We start from the raw sequence: 17609 nt of genomic DNA on the forward strand, positions 1-17609 counted from the left end.
AATTTTTGAGTCACCTCCCGGCCATAGAGCGGAAACCGACCGCCAAGAGCCGACGAATGCCGCTACACGTCCGCCATCCCTATGACAGATTAGTGATCATTCAAATAGATAGGCTGCCGCGCTTCAATCAGAGAGACGCAGCAGGCGGTCAGATGGTTTACGCAGCCATGTCAGACGCTGATGCTCAAGGAAATGCACCACTGCAACACAATCATGTATAAAATTAGAGTCCTCGAGAGGAATAACGACGTCTGCGTGATGTTCTTATCTCCATACGCCGAGCGACAACACGATTCCCGGCCTGGACCTTTTGAAAGTCTTGAGATTTATCTTTGTTTTATTTTTCCTTGTTTGGTATCTTAAATTGCGGACCAGCTCCACACGGCATAGCTGTCTCCCATCCTGCCCCCCTCTTGATCAAGTACGTTTATTCCCTACTCCGGCTTCGCCTCAGTTGATTCGGCAGGCTTCTCAGCAGCGGCCTTGGCCTTGGTCTGTTCCTCCTGGAATTCGGCGACGACAGCTGCAATGGCCTTCTTGAGGGCGGGGGGGTTGGCGCCGACGATTTCCTGGTGCTTCTCCTGCTTCTTGAAGAACATGAAGGTAGGCATGGCACGGATGCCGAGCTCTTGGCTCACGTCGGGGACCTCGTCGACATCGATCTTGACAAAGTGAATGCCCTGGTTCTCCGGCTTCTCGGATTCCCTGTGGGAGAAGGAGGGTGGTCAGAGATTGGTTCATGTAGCAATTTTTGGCAACTGGGAAGGCTTGTTACTTACTGAGCCAGGATGGGGGCGATGGCCTTGCAAGGACCGCACCAGGTGGCAAAGCAATCAAGGAGGACGACGTCGTTGTCCTTGAGGGTCGCCTTCCACTCCTCGGCGCTGAATCACGAACAAAATGGTCAGCTTCATGTACAGAGTTGTGGCAGATCCTAGTTTCCTATGGCGCATGCAGATTGAAGGCCGGCATAGAAGCGTGGACGGGTGGGCTGAAACTCACTTGCGGACGTTGTGGACAACCATGTTGGGCGATGTAGAGTGAAAGGTTCGATATGTGGTAGAAAGTGAAGATGTCGCGATGCGTTGAAGAGGGCGGAAGAGTCTGGTAGACATGTGGGATGGTAGGAGGGGCACTTGGGCGGTGACGTGGGAGGAAATCAAACTATATACCTCGGAGGGGGGGAGGAACGCGTGTGGTTGGGCAAGCAATGGGCGACTGTCTGATAGTGTAATGCAGCAGAAGTTGACGGGAGCAGACCTGAGAAACGGGAAGGAGAGCTCGGATTTGGTGCTTCCCAATTGTGTGGAATGCGCGTTACCGGTAAGGTACGGAGTACGGAGTACGGTACCTAAGCACCTAGGTAAGGTACCTAGGTAGCGACATGGACGCTGCTAGTAAATTTCCTTCTTTGATTTGTCAGGGGTACAGGGGGTCGATGACGCGAGATGCGTCCATCCGCGGGGCACCCGATACACATGTACTTGCGTTTGCGTGGTAGCTCCCATAGAATCACAAGTACTATTATCTCTGGTCTGCTTCCTGTAGATACCCCTCCGGGTCGCTTCCATTTTCTTCCCCTGCGGTAAGGTACCTACCTTATGGTGAGGTAACGGCTCGGCCGTCGCGTAGGAATCAGCTCGGCTGTCGCTGCCCGCGATGATTTCACAACGCACCTTCCAGATTGCCTTCAAACACCGATAGGTCTCTCGTTACGAATTGCGTCTTTTCGCCCATTGCCTTGCTGATTCACCCCAGGTCGGGCTTTTGATCCTTGGAAGACGGCGATTACTCGGTGACCTGTCGCCCCCATCTAGTTCATTCTTTGCCAAACCTGGTGCGATGCCGTCTTCTGAGGCTGAATAATCCTTGCTACCTATTACCGAGTCCCGCTGCAGATCCAATCGCGCAACGCCCTACTCCTGCATGACAAGTCGCATCGTAGGGCGCAGTTACGACAAACATTCAATGAATTCCAGAACCTCGGGTCACATTCAATGTTATAAAGTGACAAAGTGACAAAGTTCCCCGTCGAATCTTGTCAACTTTCAAGTCTCTCAGTCTAAAACTGTAGGGACACAACCTCGACTGCATAATTCATCCAAGATCGTCCATTACTTGCTCGATCTCTACCTGGCGCATCTGCTTAGCGAGAGAACGAGGACTGCCCTCCATACATTCAATGCCGAGCCCTCTCGCAAAATGGCTACACAGGCTGGCCAACTCCCATTCAACATCTGACATGGTGTCTCGCTGTGGCATCAGTGCCTTGCATCGCTGGTCTGGATTAGCACCCTTCTCCAGGAGCAGTCTCACAACCTCTAGACTACCGGATGCTGTCGCTGCCATGAGAGGAGTAAGTCCGGAGCCATCTTGCTTGTTGATATCGACAGCGCCAGAAGCCCCAAACTGAACTAGAGAGGGTTTGCCCCAGAAACATGCCAGCATGAAAAAGTCCTTGGCTACCAAAGTAGGGTCGTTCTGAAGTTTGCTGGCGGCTTGTGCCAGCCAGTAGCCGAAGCGGTCATCCATCGCAACCACTATTGCTGTCACCTCGACAAACCGCTGGCGGGAAACAAGAATGCCCTTGGCCGAAAATAGATCGAGAAGTTGTGTGGCATCTTCGAAGGAGTTACCAAAGATCGGAACAAGTCTGAATCCTTCAAAGAGCTTCTTCCGAGAAGCCACAGCGTTCCCTATAGTTTTGAAGCAGGATTCTTTCAACTCAGATCCCATATGGCTGTCGTAGTACGTCGATAAACCTTCAACAAGAACCTCGCGGGGGTACGCTATGCTATTGATGGACGCCGCTGCCGTTTCTGCGTCTCCTATGGCGCAACTGAAGGCAAGACCCTTTCCCTGGTCCAAGGCCCCCATGGCACCCAGCTCACGAATGCTGTGGCGATCACCTCGATAGGAGGCTTCTAACAAACCCGTAGACAAGTCAAGGCCGATGGCGGCGTCGGAAGGAAGATGTCTCAAAACCACCGTTCGGCAACGCGGGTAGCCCAGTTCTGTCGCCCGAACCAGCACTTCTTTGAGAACCCGTGGCAAGTCTTCAATGGTCTGGGACCTGCGGTCTATTAGAAGTGCCAAGGATTCATGGCATCCGTTTTCCGCAGCTGCCATAAAGTCCTTGCCACAAATGGTAAGGCCTCTGTTCAGGAGAGGTTCCAGGAACTTGGGTTGTCTGAGAGCGGGTAGAGTGAGAGAATGAAATCTCGCTTGTGCTTCATGCTCTGGCAGCTTGATTCGTACTTGCGTATGGAGAAGTTGCTGGAACATCTTCCAGTTTTCTTCTGAAATTGTGCGCTCCAGAAAATTGAGCAGATGTAATGTTGCATGATCGGTATTCTCAAGAATCCAAAGAGCTTGCTCATCTTTACGGGAAGCACAGTGGTAAAGGAGGTCGTATCCAGATGCATCCAATTCTCCTGGCGCGCTCGTTCCCGACTCCAGCAAGCCCCGCGTAGCGGCCGGAGAGCCTTTCATTGTTGACCAATGAGCAAAACAACGACCGGCGCAATCACCGAACTGGGGACGTTGCTTTCCACTACCGGCAAAGAACTTCCTATCGACGTGCAGGTACCACCAAGCACCGAAATATGGTTTAGAAGAGTCGCAGATGGTGCGGACAGCATCATATATGGCAGACGTAGACTTGAAAACCTCGTCGCCCCCGAGGTGTGACGCCCACTCCGCTGAGGCATATACATAAAAGCTTTTCGCCCAGCCTGGTAACTTGGCTAATAGAATCTCGTTCGACTTCACGCGTTCTTCTTCTGTCATGGGACGCTGGGGCCTTACGGGCAAGCCCTCGAGCTGAATGAAGCCGATGCAAGTTCTCGCCAGGCTGAAATTGGCCAGTTCGAGGTCGACTCTGTGGATCGGTTGCTCTTGAAGGAGGTTTGTTCCACGAGAAAGAAGGAAATCTCGCGCCGTTTGGTGGACCAGAAAGACCGTTGAGTCCATAATCCGAATGAAGAACCCTCCCAGTTCTTTGATGGTGTGCTCAATGTTAGGCTCGAGCTCTCTGCTCAAAACCTCGATTGAGATTGTGTTTTCTTCAAAATTGAGGGCCACGTTCAGCTCATCGAGCTTAAGTGGACGCTTGGCAGCCAGCACTATACTCAACAGCTTGTAAGACGCTTCGGGGTCGACGAATGTTGCTAATGCTCTGTCGTAAAGTTGGTCTAGATCGCTTGGCAAGGACTCTAATGACCTTTCGATTGAGCTGAGTTTTCGCGACTGGAGCCGTTCGATGGCATCAAACACCAAAGAAACCCAGAGGAACGTCCGATCGGCTCCCTCGGTTAAGATCTTGGCGACCAGGGAGCTGGCTTCTTTGGACAGAAATGAGGATCTTTTGAGCTCTCGCACTCGATGCTCAATCATTCTCTCCACATCGGCAGACAGCGCCGGCGATTCATCTTCACCTCGAAGTCGAATAGATAGCAAGTTGGAGAAGCGGCTCTCTATGCTTGGCCATGGTCGGCTCGTGACGAGTAATTTCAGGTTACCGACAGAACTCAGGGAACCGTTGGCTGAAACTGCGATGACGAGCTGATTGATGAAACGGTTTCTCGATTGATCCGAGCATTCATCCAGGGCGTCGATGACACATATGACTTTCCGGTTGCCGAGACGACTCACAGCTTCGCAGAGAATAGCCCAGAGTGCTTCGATGTCTTTGGTGAAAGAGGGAACGTCCTTGCTGCAGTAATCTCCCATAGCTGCCTGTACTAAGTCCGGGACAGTGACGAATAACTGATGCAAGAGGACACAGAGAGCCTGGTGAGAAGATCGACGACTATCGATGCCAGCTTTGAAAAAGAACGAACAGACAATGGGCTGGCTACTCTCATCATTCAGCGTGTCTACAAGGAAGCTGGATAGGACTGATTTTCCGCATCCAGGATTCGCTGTCACCCAGAGAAGAGAGGAGGCAGAGCCTCGTTCCCAGTTGACAAACTTTGGGTGTCGAAGGAACCATTGACACGTTCCAGGGACGGGCTTGTCGATACCGAGCCTCTGACTTTCGTAATCTCCACTGGTTGCATGAAGATTTCGCAAGCAGTCTGCTATTGAGTCAGCGTCCGCATTCTTGTAATTCGGTTCACGAAAGGGCCGATCTCGTTACTCACCTTTCTCCTGCTCTGAGAGATCTTCCAAACGCAGCGCTCTGGATTTTCCCATGCGCAGATTCACGAAATCATCCGACTCAATATCCACCATCTTCTGCGCGCATGCCCTGACGTATTTCTCTGTTGCCGCTTCTCGCAGATGGCGTTCCGTGTTCGTGCGGACCATGCCCATCAACTTGTGGTTTCCCAGGTCCACGCCTCCAAGCTCGGGGACGCTGTAGCGAAACAGGAGACTGTCTTTCAACATATCCTTATGTGACCCTCTGAATCGATTCCAGGTTTCCTCGGTTTCAGTGACTAGCTTGGTCAGTGTTCTCGCTAGGTGAATAAGGTTCCCCCTGAGAGGAACCGACGGCTTGGTGCCCGTTCCGATACTGATTAAGAATGCCTCCTTATCCGGCCACTGGTCTCGAGCTTCTTGACGGACTTGGAAAATGGGGTTGTTGCTTTTTAAAGCGCCGTCCAGATAACCGGCATTGCCGCGACGATATTCTTTAAAGTACGTTGTAGCAGCTGACGTGGCGCGAAGTGCTTCCCACAGCTGGAACTGTTTGGAGTGTTTGTCGAGTTCTTGCCTCGTTTCATACGAGCGCAGCAAAAGTAGCTCATTGTCATCTGTCTGAACCGTTGTAACGAATCTTTTCCATTGTCAGCTCAACTTTCTGGCGGTTGTCGTCTTGCATCCATCTTCTCACACTTTGCAGACACCGTCCTCTGTAAAATCACTCAATGGGGTCTTCTCGCTACCCGTCCGTGCTTTGATAATTTCTTTGACCACACTTTCCAATTTGGACGAGTCGTACCGTTCGCTGGCGGAGAAGAAATCGACACCACGGCTGAAAGCGTTGTATTTCCATCGTTTCGGCTTGAAAATTGTTTTTGCAAGACGAATGTACGCCTCTTCACACTCATCGACCGTCATGCGAAGGCATCCGAGCATTATAGCGATAATTCTTTGGGAAACACGTGTCAGAGTTTACGATCCTCAGCCATCTAGATAGGTGCGGACTCTGTTCTCACCCGCCCGTACTTGTACCTCCAATGAGATCGAAGACTTGCCAAGGTTGGAGCTGGCTATTGGGATCACGATCTTGATTCACATGGCGCATCAAATCTTTTAGAATCAAGATGGAGGAGAGCCCGCGAATGCCCCCGCCATCTACCATGGCGCGTATATTAGTTGATGATCATAAAGATAAGTGGCATGAACTGGAAGACATACCCAAGGAGAGAAGCCGGACAGGCCTTTGGTCGTCCATCTTTGACTGCTTGCACCACATACTGAGCAGCAAGAGTACGACAACGGTCGCCTACGTCTGAAAAGGTTGGGACTGCGCTGGTCATACATACCTTCAAGCCCTGTCAAGAGGGACCTAAGACGGCCACTTGAACGCCTCGCAACCGCATGAAGATGCACCATTCTGGAAAAGACAAACCAATCACGGCGAGATTTCGAAGTCAACTAGCGTACTACGTATGCGCTTGTCAACGAGAGGCGGATCATACCACCAGCCGCACTAGGCGCGGGCCGTTAGACAAATCGAGAGGGTGGGAATCGGAGGCCTGCGCGATGTCGCCTTGACGTTGTAGTGGAGACTCATCTCAGGTTTGCGCTTACGCCATTGGATTGCAGGGTTTGGTCAAGAGGCAGATCAATGGGGGTGGCTAAGCGCCGAGACATTCCGGGCGCGTAGATTACCCTGTGAAGAAGAGGGAGCATTAGTCAATTTTTAGCATTGAGAGTTCAGGACCAGGTAGGATGGGTGTGTAAGAACTTATCCATGAATTCCTTCAGTCCTTGGCCCAAGTCTGTAGGCAAACAGAGACGGGCCGCAGATTGCTGACGGATCTAGTTTGCGGCCCGGTCCCGAGTCCCGTCTGAGATTGACCCACAAAGGCCCGGACCGGGGTTGCACAGGTGCCGCCCACTTGGGTCTCGACTTCGGAGAGCCACCATCAACAATATCTAGACCAAGTCATCTGTGCCTAAGAGCCATGTGCAGGTCGTGTATAGTGTCCGTTCAATTAGTTATTCCTATGGCGTCTGAGTTTAAATTAGGGTCTAGTGATTATGGTGTCTACAAATAGGTAAATATGAAAAAGAAACGAGTGTCCTGTATCCTTATGCCCCCTTTAAGTTCCCGATCTAACCGAAAATAATTGTCATTCCCATACTCCCCGCAACCTCCCTCCACGCTTCAGCGCCCGTATTGCAGCCGCCGTTAAGTTCTCCCGACATCGCAGCAGCCCACTGATGAAGGACAACTGCACGAGCTCTTTCGATGTTGATCATGCCTTGCCTTCGTTCAATTTCAATAAAAGCGTACCTTGCGAGACCCCGGTCCTGATCCGTGATAGCTTCGCATGCTGCCACGAATAAAGGCCAGAGGAGCGCATTGACCGGCCCACCAGAGGCGATGACCGCAACGCAGTTCTCCAGAGTAAGATGACAGTTTTCCTGAACCGCAGGATGGTCGACGGGATGGTCGTGGATCGACCGGTTCAGGTATACCAAAGCACCGTGACGATATGCCATTGAGTTGTGAACCATGGCGCGGAATGCACCCTGGGCATCCGAATCGCAGAAGGACTCAAAGTCCTCGTCTGACTGCACCGGAGGCGCCCAGTCTTGGAGAGCCTTTTGTACTGCCTTGACTGTGGATTCGTACTCCATCAGAAGAACGGCGGCTTTGGCTGGTTGATTGTTGGAGACCGCGCCATCCAAGTCCCCTTTCAAGGATTTGAGAGTGCTGAGACGGTAAAGAACTGGCCACAGATTGCCAGTCATACCGAGAAGTGGATCAACAGGGCCATTTTGGGCCGACTTGGACGAAGGTGATGCCATGGAGTAAACATGCTCAGTTGCGGGCACAGTAGAGACTGGACTACGTCCTAAAGAAAGGGCAGTGATGACGTCGTAGAATTGGAAAGCCTTTTCGTTGAATTAGTCATGGCGCCAGTGAGACCATAGGAGCCAAAACACGTACCTTTTCAAGGAACAAGATACTGCGGGTTTTCTTGGACAGTGGAATCGAACTCAGGACGAGGAAGGCACTTCTGAGGTGCTCAAGAACCATGTTGGTTGCTCCTGTCAGGGTGAGCTTTTACTGGTTAGCATCGATCTTATCTTGAAGGCCCTTTTATGGAAGAATGCTCACAGATTCGTAGTACACGAGCAGCATGGTTGCCGCCAAAACCTCTTCCTGCCGGCAGTTCTGCTGCACAAGTTGAAAGACACCCTCAGCAGCAAGAACCCTGTAGTTTGAAGAATGCTTGGAATCTTGCACGCCCATATACTCAAGATGTCCCTTGGCGAAGGCACACATGGCGTGCAGGACGGGTGAGTTATCAGAGCATAATGGCAGAATGAGACCCTGAAATAGATTGTCCGGCTCTTCCGTGAAGACGATCAAATGAGAAAGAACACTGGAGAAATGGTGAATGAGTTTCCTTTCGTGAGCGCAGTCTGTCAGGTTTGAGAATGATGGTTGCGGTATTTCGAGGCCAGACAGCAGGGACGCGATGTCGATAGTGCTGGACTGGGATAACTCTGCGTTAAGCGGAACAAAGTCGAACCGTGAGCTACTCAGTGAATCGCTCTCTCGATCAAAACTTGCGAGCTGATCAACTGGCTTGTCACGGAAGTCGAATTGGCTGAAGCTGGCCCACTCTGGTGTCTCAGGGGGTGAGTGACTTGATGTAGAGTGAGCATCCCTTGGAGGTTCAGTGAAGCCGCCATCTGAGACAGCCTCTAAAGATCGTCTCGATTTAAAGTGTTGCGTGGGAGAAACACTACGGGGTGTCTTCGAGGCTATCCCGTTGGCATGTTTGCTGCGACGTGGCTCGACAGGGTTGTAGATGCACTCCAACCCTCTCTCGGTGCAGCGTGTGCATCGAGGCTTCCGCTCGCAGCACTTTTTTCTCGCTTCTTTGCTGGGAAGGTGTGAGCAGCTACCAATCAGCCGAGGCATGAGATCACCTACCAGCTAGAGCAACCTATATGTCGACACTGTCAGCTATATGTTCCATCCCGTCCTCGGTACCCGTGTGACTACATACCTGTTCTTGCTCTCTTCTTCCTGATCTTTGGAGGCATAGGCTTTGTAAAGAGTAGCATGCTGTATAATTTGAAGATGCTTTCTTGTTGGAAGAGAAGTGAGTCGTAGATGAATTGACGAGAGTGTGTCTTGTTATCAAACACAGCCGTCGGAAAGTGGCGCAGCTCGAGCTGACCTCAAGCACAATTTAAAGTAGGTGCCTTCGTGGAAGATGGCGGAAGAGTGTGGTGCGTAAGCGATGGCAATAACCTTCTTCGAAAAGTCTTCTATGCGAACCTCACCGGTAAAAGGATCTGCAGGAAATCGCGTGCCGATATTATTGCCATGTGGGAAACATGTGGCCAAGATGCATCATGCAGGAAGAAGCGGCCCAATTCGGATTGCTTGATCTCTACCCCGCCAATTTCAGAAGACGAGGCGTACCTGTACGACTACGTTGTGAGGTTAAAGCAGGTGTAACTTGACGTTTCAGAGTCTTGTAGACAAGGATGTGATATTAACCGCTTCTCTTGCTCCGGCAAATATCCCCACCGGGGCGCCCGTCAAGCTGAAAAGTTACGATCATTACCCTCATTGGTATTGAGGCACGCAAGATGACGGCCACTCAACCCTTGCTGGGAAGGTGTGCCCGCAGGAGGGGAACGAATTCCTCGATCGGTTGCCTAAACCTCTTTCTAGAAGACGTCCATGCTTGGACAAAAGGTCAAAGAGTCGTCTGACCAACCTCTGTTGGCTGCCACTCAACCTGCAAGATTCTGGGTATAATGGTCTCGCTATTCCCTTCCTGTCTCCAAGGTTGTATGTAACTTGTCTAGCGCAAAACTGCCAGACACGCGTGAACCATCTCTCGTGTGATCCAACATGCATGGGCATGGATCTGGAGGGACATGGTGTACGTTTTAGGGACGTCAACAAGGCCTCAGGCAACTGTACGACTGTATAATCGAGTTGAGAAGGCGTGAAAAGATTCTCATTTGAAGGCCGCAGGCGGGGAAAGATATATCCCACCGGCCTCAACGGTGGTGATACGACCCTGCAGTGATGGCAATGATGACAATCACCGGGGAACCAATCAAGCCGTTGAGCGGACAAAAGCTGGGGAAATAGGCGCATGTTCTAGGCGATCATTCATGTCTACCCCAGCTTTCACCCCACAAACCGGTATTAGTCCAAGCCCTCCGCAATGCTCATTGGCGCGCGTCGAATCCTGATGCCAGCCACAAATCCAAGATGTGGCTCGGAAGGGAGCCATTGGAGCGCAAGAGAAGGATCCGGAAATGGTGTCTACGTAACAGATTCAGCTTTCTGCAGTAAGAAGGGGGGGGCGTAGCGGGCGTTCTATGTTCCTGACTGCGCCCGTCGCGCATCACAAAGTGTATAAGACAAATGTGGAGGCCGTGATGTGAAAGCTTTGACCCTGCGAAGTTGCATATGCGCCTGCAACCCAAGGCGCCGCGATGGCCATCGTTTACTTCGAGACAAGCTGGGCCATCTTGAGCACTATCGGCGTGGCCAACACACTTTTTGGCTTCATCATTGCTGGCATCACAGCCTTTTCGCCCGTATCACTTATACCTATTGTTGTTTCTGTCGCAGGCTCTATCGCAAATGGGTTATGTTATTACAGCTTCTATGCAGACTACCCCATCTTGAATACGGCGGTTGCGTCTGCTGTTGCGGATGTCATGTGGATGGTACGCCGCGTTTGCATTTTCTTTTCAATTCAGGCTCACATGGATAGACTTCAATCTAATTTAACTTCAGATTCAAGAAGCAGGCATTTCATTCTACAGTTATGCTATTCTCACCCGCGTTCTGCGCAGCCGCGACCGTATCATTTTCATGACTCTTTTCTGGATAGTGATAGGGACCATTTTTGTTCTCAGGATGATGATACTGGTTTCTCGGGTGAAGATACTCGTGAACGGAGAGTCTGATCTAATGCCGACCATCAACGGTCTCCATGTTGGCTATTTCTCATCCTTAGCTGTGCTTGAGTGTCTCAGCGCTTTCTTCCTCCTGCGCAAGTTTGCCGCGGCGAAGTCGATATCGCAAGGGGCATCAATCGCACCAACTCTCTTCCAGCATTTGATGCGAAGCACAGAAATCCGCCTCGCAATCCTGGCATTGATCGGAGTTACGAGAGCAGTCACCTACTTTTTCCAGCCGGCAGTTCAGCAAGCCCGGACAGTGGCAGGCCAGATCGACAGATTTGTGTACACTCTGGAGTGCATGTTTCCGGTGATGATCTTGTAAGTGTAGCTCTTGACCTGTTGACTTACTTTGAAAGACTAATTTTCACTGCAGCATTGACATCCTGGCATCCCGCCTCGTGCATGAGCAAACGACTCATGAGAATTCATCTTTTCGGCTTGCGAATAGACGGAATTCAAGCCAAGAACGACTTCCTTCAGCTGGAGGCAATGGAACACAGGTCGCCTCCGTATGGAGCGGTGGAAAGAGAGTGAAGTTACAGGTTCGGAGGGAGTCCGGCACAAGCCGATCGTCGCTCTTTCCGCCGGAGAATGTGAGCGATGGCTCAGATAGGAGTACCCGCGATTTTGGCGTGATTGATTATACCCTCAACTCAGGGATCACTAAAACAATCGAGATCAAGGTCGAAAACAGTGCTCGCAAGCGGTCACAAGATGCTGTAGAGACAGGTTCTATCTAAAGTATTCTTGTGCCACCATTCATAATATAATCACCCTAATATTGAGCTTGGTGCTTTCTTTTCACTATAGCTGAAGGTGAGACCCTTGATATTTCAGCCCACATTTCAGTTGCTGTTGATGGGGATACTAAGCACAGGTTCAGGCAGCGAAAGCGGAGCAATGAGCTTGCAGTTAGACAATGAGTATCGCGTCTGGGTTATTCAAGGGTCGACCTTAATTACGGAAGCTCACCAACGTCAAGATAACAGAGAATGGAGGCGACTCTGATCACGGATCTTATGACCAAGTCCACGTTGACTATTGGCCCGATTTGTCTTGTATAATTAAGCCTGCAAGTTACTTTGAGAGGTGTCGATTCTCCGGGTCAGTCTACGCGCACCCCTACTCAAAAACTGATGTGGCACTGGTGATGTCGATCAGTAAGCAACAGTTCTGATATTTCTGCGGCATGGAAAAGGCCTCCATCAAGATAGTTGTTGCTGTAACGCCACAGCAAACGTTCGCTTTCAACACTCAACGTCTCATTGGTGATCTAGACAGGGTAGAGAAGCACCATCTTCGAGTCTGATTGCTTGACCTTCAAGGCTTCCGATTAGAAGATCGAGGTGGTTTCACTGAAATCGAGAGACTAAAGAGGAGCTGCAAGAGTCAAAGGTTACATTGCAGCTCAAATTTTGCTGAAGGGCCCCATGATCTACCTATTTAGCCTTCTTCTGCATCTTGCCAAGGCGTTTGGACCCAAGTGATTAGTATGTACCATGCTTGCTAGCCACAAACGGGCAACGAAAACAGCCACCGGCCTTGTACTTTGAACACTTGTTGGGTGTCTGTTCCGGGACGGGAACACTTCGTCATAAGCCAATGACTGTAAAAGTTGCTCTGGTAATTGAGGTGGCTGGAGTGGGCAAGGCAGGTAAAATGTGTGACAACTGGTCACATGAGAGTACCTCGAATGTCGGCTATCAGTGAGGCCCAGAATTGTCCTGTAGCCAAGTGGGTAAAAGAAAGAATCGAACCCATTCTGTGATAGAAAGCGTCCGAGGATCTGCAGTATGCCTTTCGTTGCTGGTCTGCCGATGACCAATACCGTTGCCACTTCCGCATGTCGGTGCGACCTCGTGGCACCCGCGGTAACGGTAGAATCCCATTGATGCGGTTGGTCATCGTAACTTTTATCCGCACCCGGCGTGGTGCAGGTGGACGGAGAAATACTTATGTTACACTAGCATCTACTTCAGGTACAATACATCCATCACACAGAATTTTGTGGGCTCTAGTCGCGCGATGAACGATGCCAACGGTCATACTAAAGCTTTTATATATTACGTGGGGAAATATACCAAGTCAGTAATCTTATACTCATAACTCAACCTCACGCAAAGCATATCAGGTCAATTCGTGAAGGCCAACACTCTTTTGGAAACATTTACAACGGAAACATTGTATCACTGACCGATAACCTATCATAAAGATGAATGTCTACAGCTGGTCTTTGAAGCACGCTCTGCTGCTTTCTTCGGTCCTTCTTTGCCATCTCGGCACTGTGCAAGCCGACAATCCTATTGTCCAAACCTCCTACACTGCGGATCCTGCTCCTCTTGTTGTGGACGACCGAGTCTATCTCTTCACTGGTCACGACGAGGATGGCTCAACAAATTACGACATGAGAGAGTGGCTTCTCTTCTCCTCGGCGGACATGGTCAATTGGCAACATCACGGCAGCCCCATGAATATCAGCACGTTTTCTTGGGCCAGCGCCAATGCCTGGGCCGGCCAGGTTATCGGCCGGAATGGGAAGTACTACTTCTATGTCCCGGTTACCAGTCGCGATGGCCTCATGTCCATCGGCGTTGGTGTCAGCGACAGTGTCACTGGCCCTTTTGTCGATGCTATTGGTGGCCCTCTTCTCGCCAATGGCCAAATCGACCCCACCGTATTCATTGACGATGACGGGCAAGCCTACATGTTTTGGGGCAACCCGGACCTGTGGTATGTCAAGCTCAACGAAGACATGATCTCGTACAGCGGCGAAATCACAAAGGTCGAGCTGACGATTGACGGTTTCGGCGCTCGCGATGATACCACAGTGCGCCCCACGGCCTTTGAGGAGGGCCCTTGGGCCTACAAGCGAGGAGATCTCTACTATATGATCTATGCAGCTGTGTGCTGCCCGGAGGATATTCGCTACAGCACGGGTCCCACCATCGTGGGGCCATGGACTTATGGAGGCATCGTCATGCCTTCAGAAGGCGGCAGCTTTACGAACCATCCCGGCGTGGTCGATTTCAGCGATATATCATACTTCTTTTACCACAATGGCGCCTTGCCTGGTGGAGGTGGGTTTACTCGGTCTGTTGCGGTCGAGAGCTTTAACTATTCTCCCAATGGATCTATCCCAGAGATGAAGATGACTACCGAAGGCCCGGCTCAAAGAAAGGGTGTGAACCCTTTTGAAAGACAAGAGGCAGAGTTGATTGCTTGGTCTCAGGGTATTGAAGTGGAAGTCTGCAGCCAAGGTGGTATGGCTGTTGCCTACATCAACGATGGTGACTACATCAAGGTCAAGGGCGTCGAATTTGGCAACGGAGCGGCAAAGTTTACGGCCAGTGTATCATCCGCGACCGCCGGTGGTAACATTGAGATACGCGTCGACAGCTTCGATGGAACTCTCATCGGTACTTGCGCTGTTACTGGCACTGGTGGATGGCAAACTTGGACGACCGTGACGTGCCCTATCAACGGCGCTGAAGGCAGCCATGACCTTTATTTCAGCTTTACTGGGGAGGGGACCGACTATCTGTTGAACTTTGACTGGTGGCAGTTCGAGTAACAGAGCCGAACTCCACCATCTCACCTATTTACCTACCATGACGTCAGATTAATCAGGAATTGATGGTTTTAAGAGGACCACTGATAACAAAAATTGCCAAATGCCTGCTTTCCTTTAAGTGCAAGAATACAATATCGGGAATATCCATGTGATGAAATTCTTGGATTTCTTCCATACATGAGCTTTGGGTTGACTTGTCTTGTGAACGCTTGGTGATAGTCCTAAAGATCAAGCCATATGCATATCGAGTGTGGTGTCGAAAAGAGTATCGAATACGTGGACGGAAAAAGATAAGCTGAGGTGGATGTTTCCATGAATGCAGAATGTCCTGAGCCGCAAAGAAACCCAGTGATTCAGCAAACATGCAATGAGTGAAGAAGCTGCGGAGCTAAGAGCCGGGCTGTTAATGAAAATGTAAAAAAAAGGAAAAGCTCGAACAAAGTCGTGACCCGAAAGGGCTTGATATCGCATGGTACTTTCGCATTCGAACCAATTGTGTTGCGAGGTAACCCCTCATTATTCTGCAATGGGGCTATGCCGAATGTCAGACCAGTTCATGCTAGGTAACATTGCAAGCTTGATCTGGGGAGCGAATCAACAAGTCGCATCTAATCGTAGGCCCCGGCAGTGCAAGCCAAGGCTAAATACCGCAAAGACCGCGTCTTGAGCAAGTGAGGGATGTCTAGTGGCCATCTATCTCTCACAATGGCAACCCAGAGACTCACAGGAGCTGTCGCGTTCACTTACTCCCCGCTCAACGAAGATCGGAACGAGATACGGGTCCTCAACCTACAGACTATTGAACGACCACCTCTTGCCAAGCTCCGGGATGAGCCACCTGAATGGCACGGCCTTGTCCATTGTACAATCGAGCACGTTTCACTCGATGCACATCTGCCAGACTATAGAGCTTGGTCGTCGCAAACGCCGCAGCTGTCACGGAGAAATAGCGACGAGCGATGGCGACGGTTCTCGAATGAGCGATATCGATCATTGAGCCCCACAAGAGTAAGCTCGCCATTCGAGAGGCCACGTGCGCATCATCGCTATCATCGATTTTCATGGGGTGACTACGGAGCCTTGAGCTACACTTGGGGAGACCAGACTGTGAAAGTGCCTATCATCATGAATGACCAGGTTGTGCTTGTCGGTCAAAGCTTAGAGGCAGCTCTGCGAGCCTTATCCTCAGATCCGGATTATATCGATGGTCTCAAGATCTGGGCCGATGCAATCTGCATCAATCAGAGAGACCTGGCCGAGCGCAATCGCCAAGTGAAGCGCATGCGTCAAATTTATGGAAGAGCGCTCATTGTCTCCATCTGGCTAGGCGACATACCCAATGACTCTATTCCCGACATGGCTCAGCTCCACGAACTGATAGTCAAATCAACAGACAAAGCTGCAGCATCTGAGGTGTTGGAAACAGCGATGGCGGACCCAGAGAAGAAAGAGACTATACGCAGGGCCATCGACGTAGTTGTCAAGAAAACATACTGGTCTCGGATTTGGGTAATTCAGGAGAAATGCCTGGGTCCCTTCAATCCTTCAATTCTTTTCGGGACGTTTCGCATGGGGTTAGTGCCGTTCCATAACTTCCTCCAGGGCGTCACGAACATCCATGGCGCTGTAAGGGCTCGTGAGAAAGTTTGGCGAATCTTGAAATTGGTGGAGTTAGTAACTGCGACTCAAGAGCGTGTTCGCCGCCGTCGAGCTCAGACCAATGAAGAGCGTAGGCAAGATCAAGACGACCTTGGACTGCTCTTGATGATTGGGAGGATGGCAGGCTCACTCGACTTGAGAGACCGTCTGTACGGATTAATGGGGATGATACCGGAATATGTGGCCAAATTGATCGAGCCGGACTACACGAAGAAGGTAGAAGACGTGTTCTCGGATTTTGCCATCGCTCTTATCACTGGCTTCGAATCTTTCGACATAGTGCTGACTGGGACGACGGAATCTACTCTGAAGCTTCCTTCCTGGGTGCCAGATTTGACATCTCCGTGGGATCCTTATCTCTGGGGGACAGACTGTAATGCCAGTTGGGGACAGAAAGCCAAGTTCAGGGTGGAAAACGACGGGAAGATTCTCACCACTAGCGGATACCTCGTTGATGTGGTCGAAGGCTTGGCTCCTTTCTTAGGTTGGAAACATGGTGGTCTCGGTGTTTGGCAAGATGCCGTTCAGCCAACATCTATTGAGATGCCAAACAATCCCAAGGCGGCAATCGTACGGACTCTTCATCGAGCTGCAGTCTATGACTGCGATTCACGGACGACAATTCTCGATATTCCTTGGCTCGAAAGCCTGAGTCCCGACGACCCAGATGTTCTGGCGCTGGAAAAGCGTGGCTGGGGCAAAGTTCTCAGGCACGCCAACCTCAACGATCTGACTCAATTTCGCAAGCAGCTCAATGACAATTTCCAACCTTGGGGTCGGAAATTCAAGTCCTTCTTCCCTCAGGTGCAAGATGTCGGAGATTGCGTGGACCCCAAGCCTTTCTTAGAATCACTTGACAAGCATATTGGAATCGTGTACCCAGTCTTCACGACGGAGAAGGGGCTATTCGGCACCGCAATTCTCCAACAAATACGGAAGGGAGACTCGATCTTCATTATCCCGGGCTGCTCAGCGCCCTTAATTATGCGACTGGAAGATGGTCACTGGCAGGTCATCTCACAGTGCTTCGTGGATGGCCTCATGTGTGGGGAGGCAAGGACTGCGGTGGGAGGAGATGGCTGCAAATTGACAGAAATCCGAATAAGTTAGATTCAGAATAACCTCCAAATTTCACCTCATTTCTTTGCATAGATTAGTTGCCTTATTGAGTTTCAATGACTGTCCTGCTAGTTTGAGGTGTTTACAGTCTCGAGGCGAATCTCTAGTTGAGGCCAAGACTTTA

At 50.7% G+C, this 17609-nt stretch overlaps 6 protein-coding genes across 6 annotated transcripts; 3 read left to right on the forward strand and 3 right to left on the reverse strand.

Moving 5' to 3' along the window:
* Positions 1-434: 434 nt before the first annotated feature.
* HER10_EVM0007665 (thioredoxin) lies at positions 435-1025 on the reverse strand (the record flags this gene model as incomplete). The annotated part of the gene is made up of 3 exons (XM_035477214.1): positions 435-705; positions 780-884; positions 1003-1025. The coding sequence occupies 3 exons, from the start codon at positions 1023-1025 to the stop codon at positions 435-437; spliced, it is 399 nt and encodes a 132-aa protein (XP_035331609.1).
* An 846-nt stretch (positions 1026-1871) lies between these two features.
* Positions 1872-6539, reverse strand: HER10_EVM0009806 (ankyrin repeat protein). The gene is made up of 5 exons (XM_035479279.1): positions 6367-6539; positions 6165-6303; positions 5840-6097; positions 5145-5782; positions 1872-5078 (listed from the first exon to the last, which is right to left on the reverse strand). The coding sequence occupies exons 1-5, from the start codon at positions 6422-6424 to the stop codon at positions 2098-2100; spliced, it is 4074 nt and encodes a 1357-aa protein (XP_035331742.1). The 5' UTR covers positions 6425-6539; the 3' UTR covers positions 1872-2097.
* Positions 6540-7290: 751 nt separating this feature from the next.
* On the reverse strand, positions 7291-8470 carry HER10_EVM0005735 (uncharacterized protein; the record flags this gene model as incomplete). The annotated part of the gene is made up of 3 exons (XM_035475340.1): positions 7291-8076; positions 8132-8245; positions 8303-8470. The coding sequence occupies 3 exons, from the start codon at positions 8468-8470 to the stop codon at positions 7291-7293; spliced, it is 1068 nt and encodes a 355-aa protein (XP_035331490.1).
* A 2189-nt stretch (positions 8471-10659) lies between these two features.
* Positions 10660-11876, forward strand: HER10_EVM0004268 (uncharacterized protein; the record flags this gene model as incomplete). Its single annotated transcript, XM_035473918.1, has 3 exons — positions 10660-10896; positions 10967-11454; positions 11510-11876. 3 exons carry the CDS (start codon positions 10660-10662, stop codon positions 11874-11876), a joined length of 1092 nt encoding a protein of 363 aa, XP_035331406.1.
* A 1472-nt stretch (positions 11877-13348) lies between these two features.
* Positions 13349-14707, forward strand: HER10_EVM0006812 (uncharacterized protein; the record flags this gene model as incomplete). The annotated part of the gene is made up of 1 exon (XM_035476387.1): positions 13349-14707. One exon carries the CDS (start codon positions 13349-13351, stop codon positions 14705-14707), a length of 1359 nt encoding a protein of 452 aa, XP_035331554.1.
* A 705-nt stretch (positions 14708-15412) lies between these two features.
* On the forward strand, positions 15413-17476 carry HER10_EVM0004600 (heterokaryon incompatibility protein; the record flags this gene model as incomplete). The annotated part of the gene is made up of 1 exon (XM_035474236.1): positions 15413-17476. One exon carries the CDS (start codon positions 15413-15415, stop codon positions 17474-17476), a length of 2064 nt encoding a protein of 687 aa, XP_035331421.1.
* Between the last annotated feature and the right edge of the window lie 133 nt (positions 17477-17609).

This window comes from Colletotrichum scovillei (assembly GCF_011075155.1).
Source record: "Colletotrichum scovillei strain TJNH1 chromosome Unknown Contig00007, whole genome shotgun sequence".
NCBI lineage: Eukaryota > Fungi > Ascomycota > Sordariomycetes > Glomerellales > Glomerellaceae > Colletotrichum > Colletotrichum scovillei.

Bases quoted from the DNA above. Each gene is read 5' to 3' on its own strand.
- HER10_EVM0009806 (XM_035479279.1), bottom strand. From the start codon at position 6,424: ATGTGGTGCAAGCAGTCAAAGATGGACGACCAAAGGCCTGTCCGGCTT. The intron at 6,304-6,366 runs GTATGTCTTCCA...GCGCCATGGTAG, and splicing joins TGTCCGGCTTCTCTCCTTGG to ATGGCGGGGGCATTCGCGGG. The intron at 6,098-6,164 runs GTGAGAACAGAG...TGTTTCCCAAAG, and splicing joins GGAGGTACAAGTACGGGCGG to AATTATCGCTATAATGCTCG.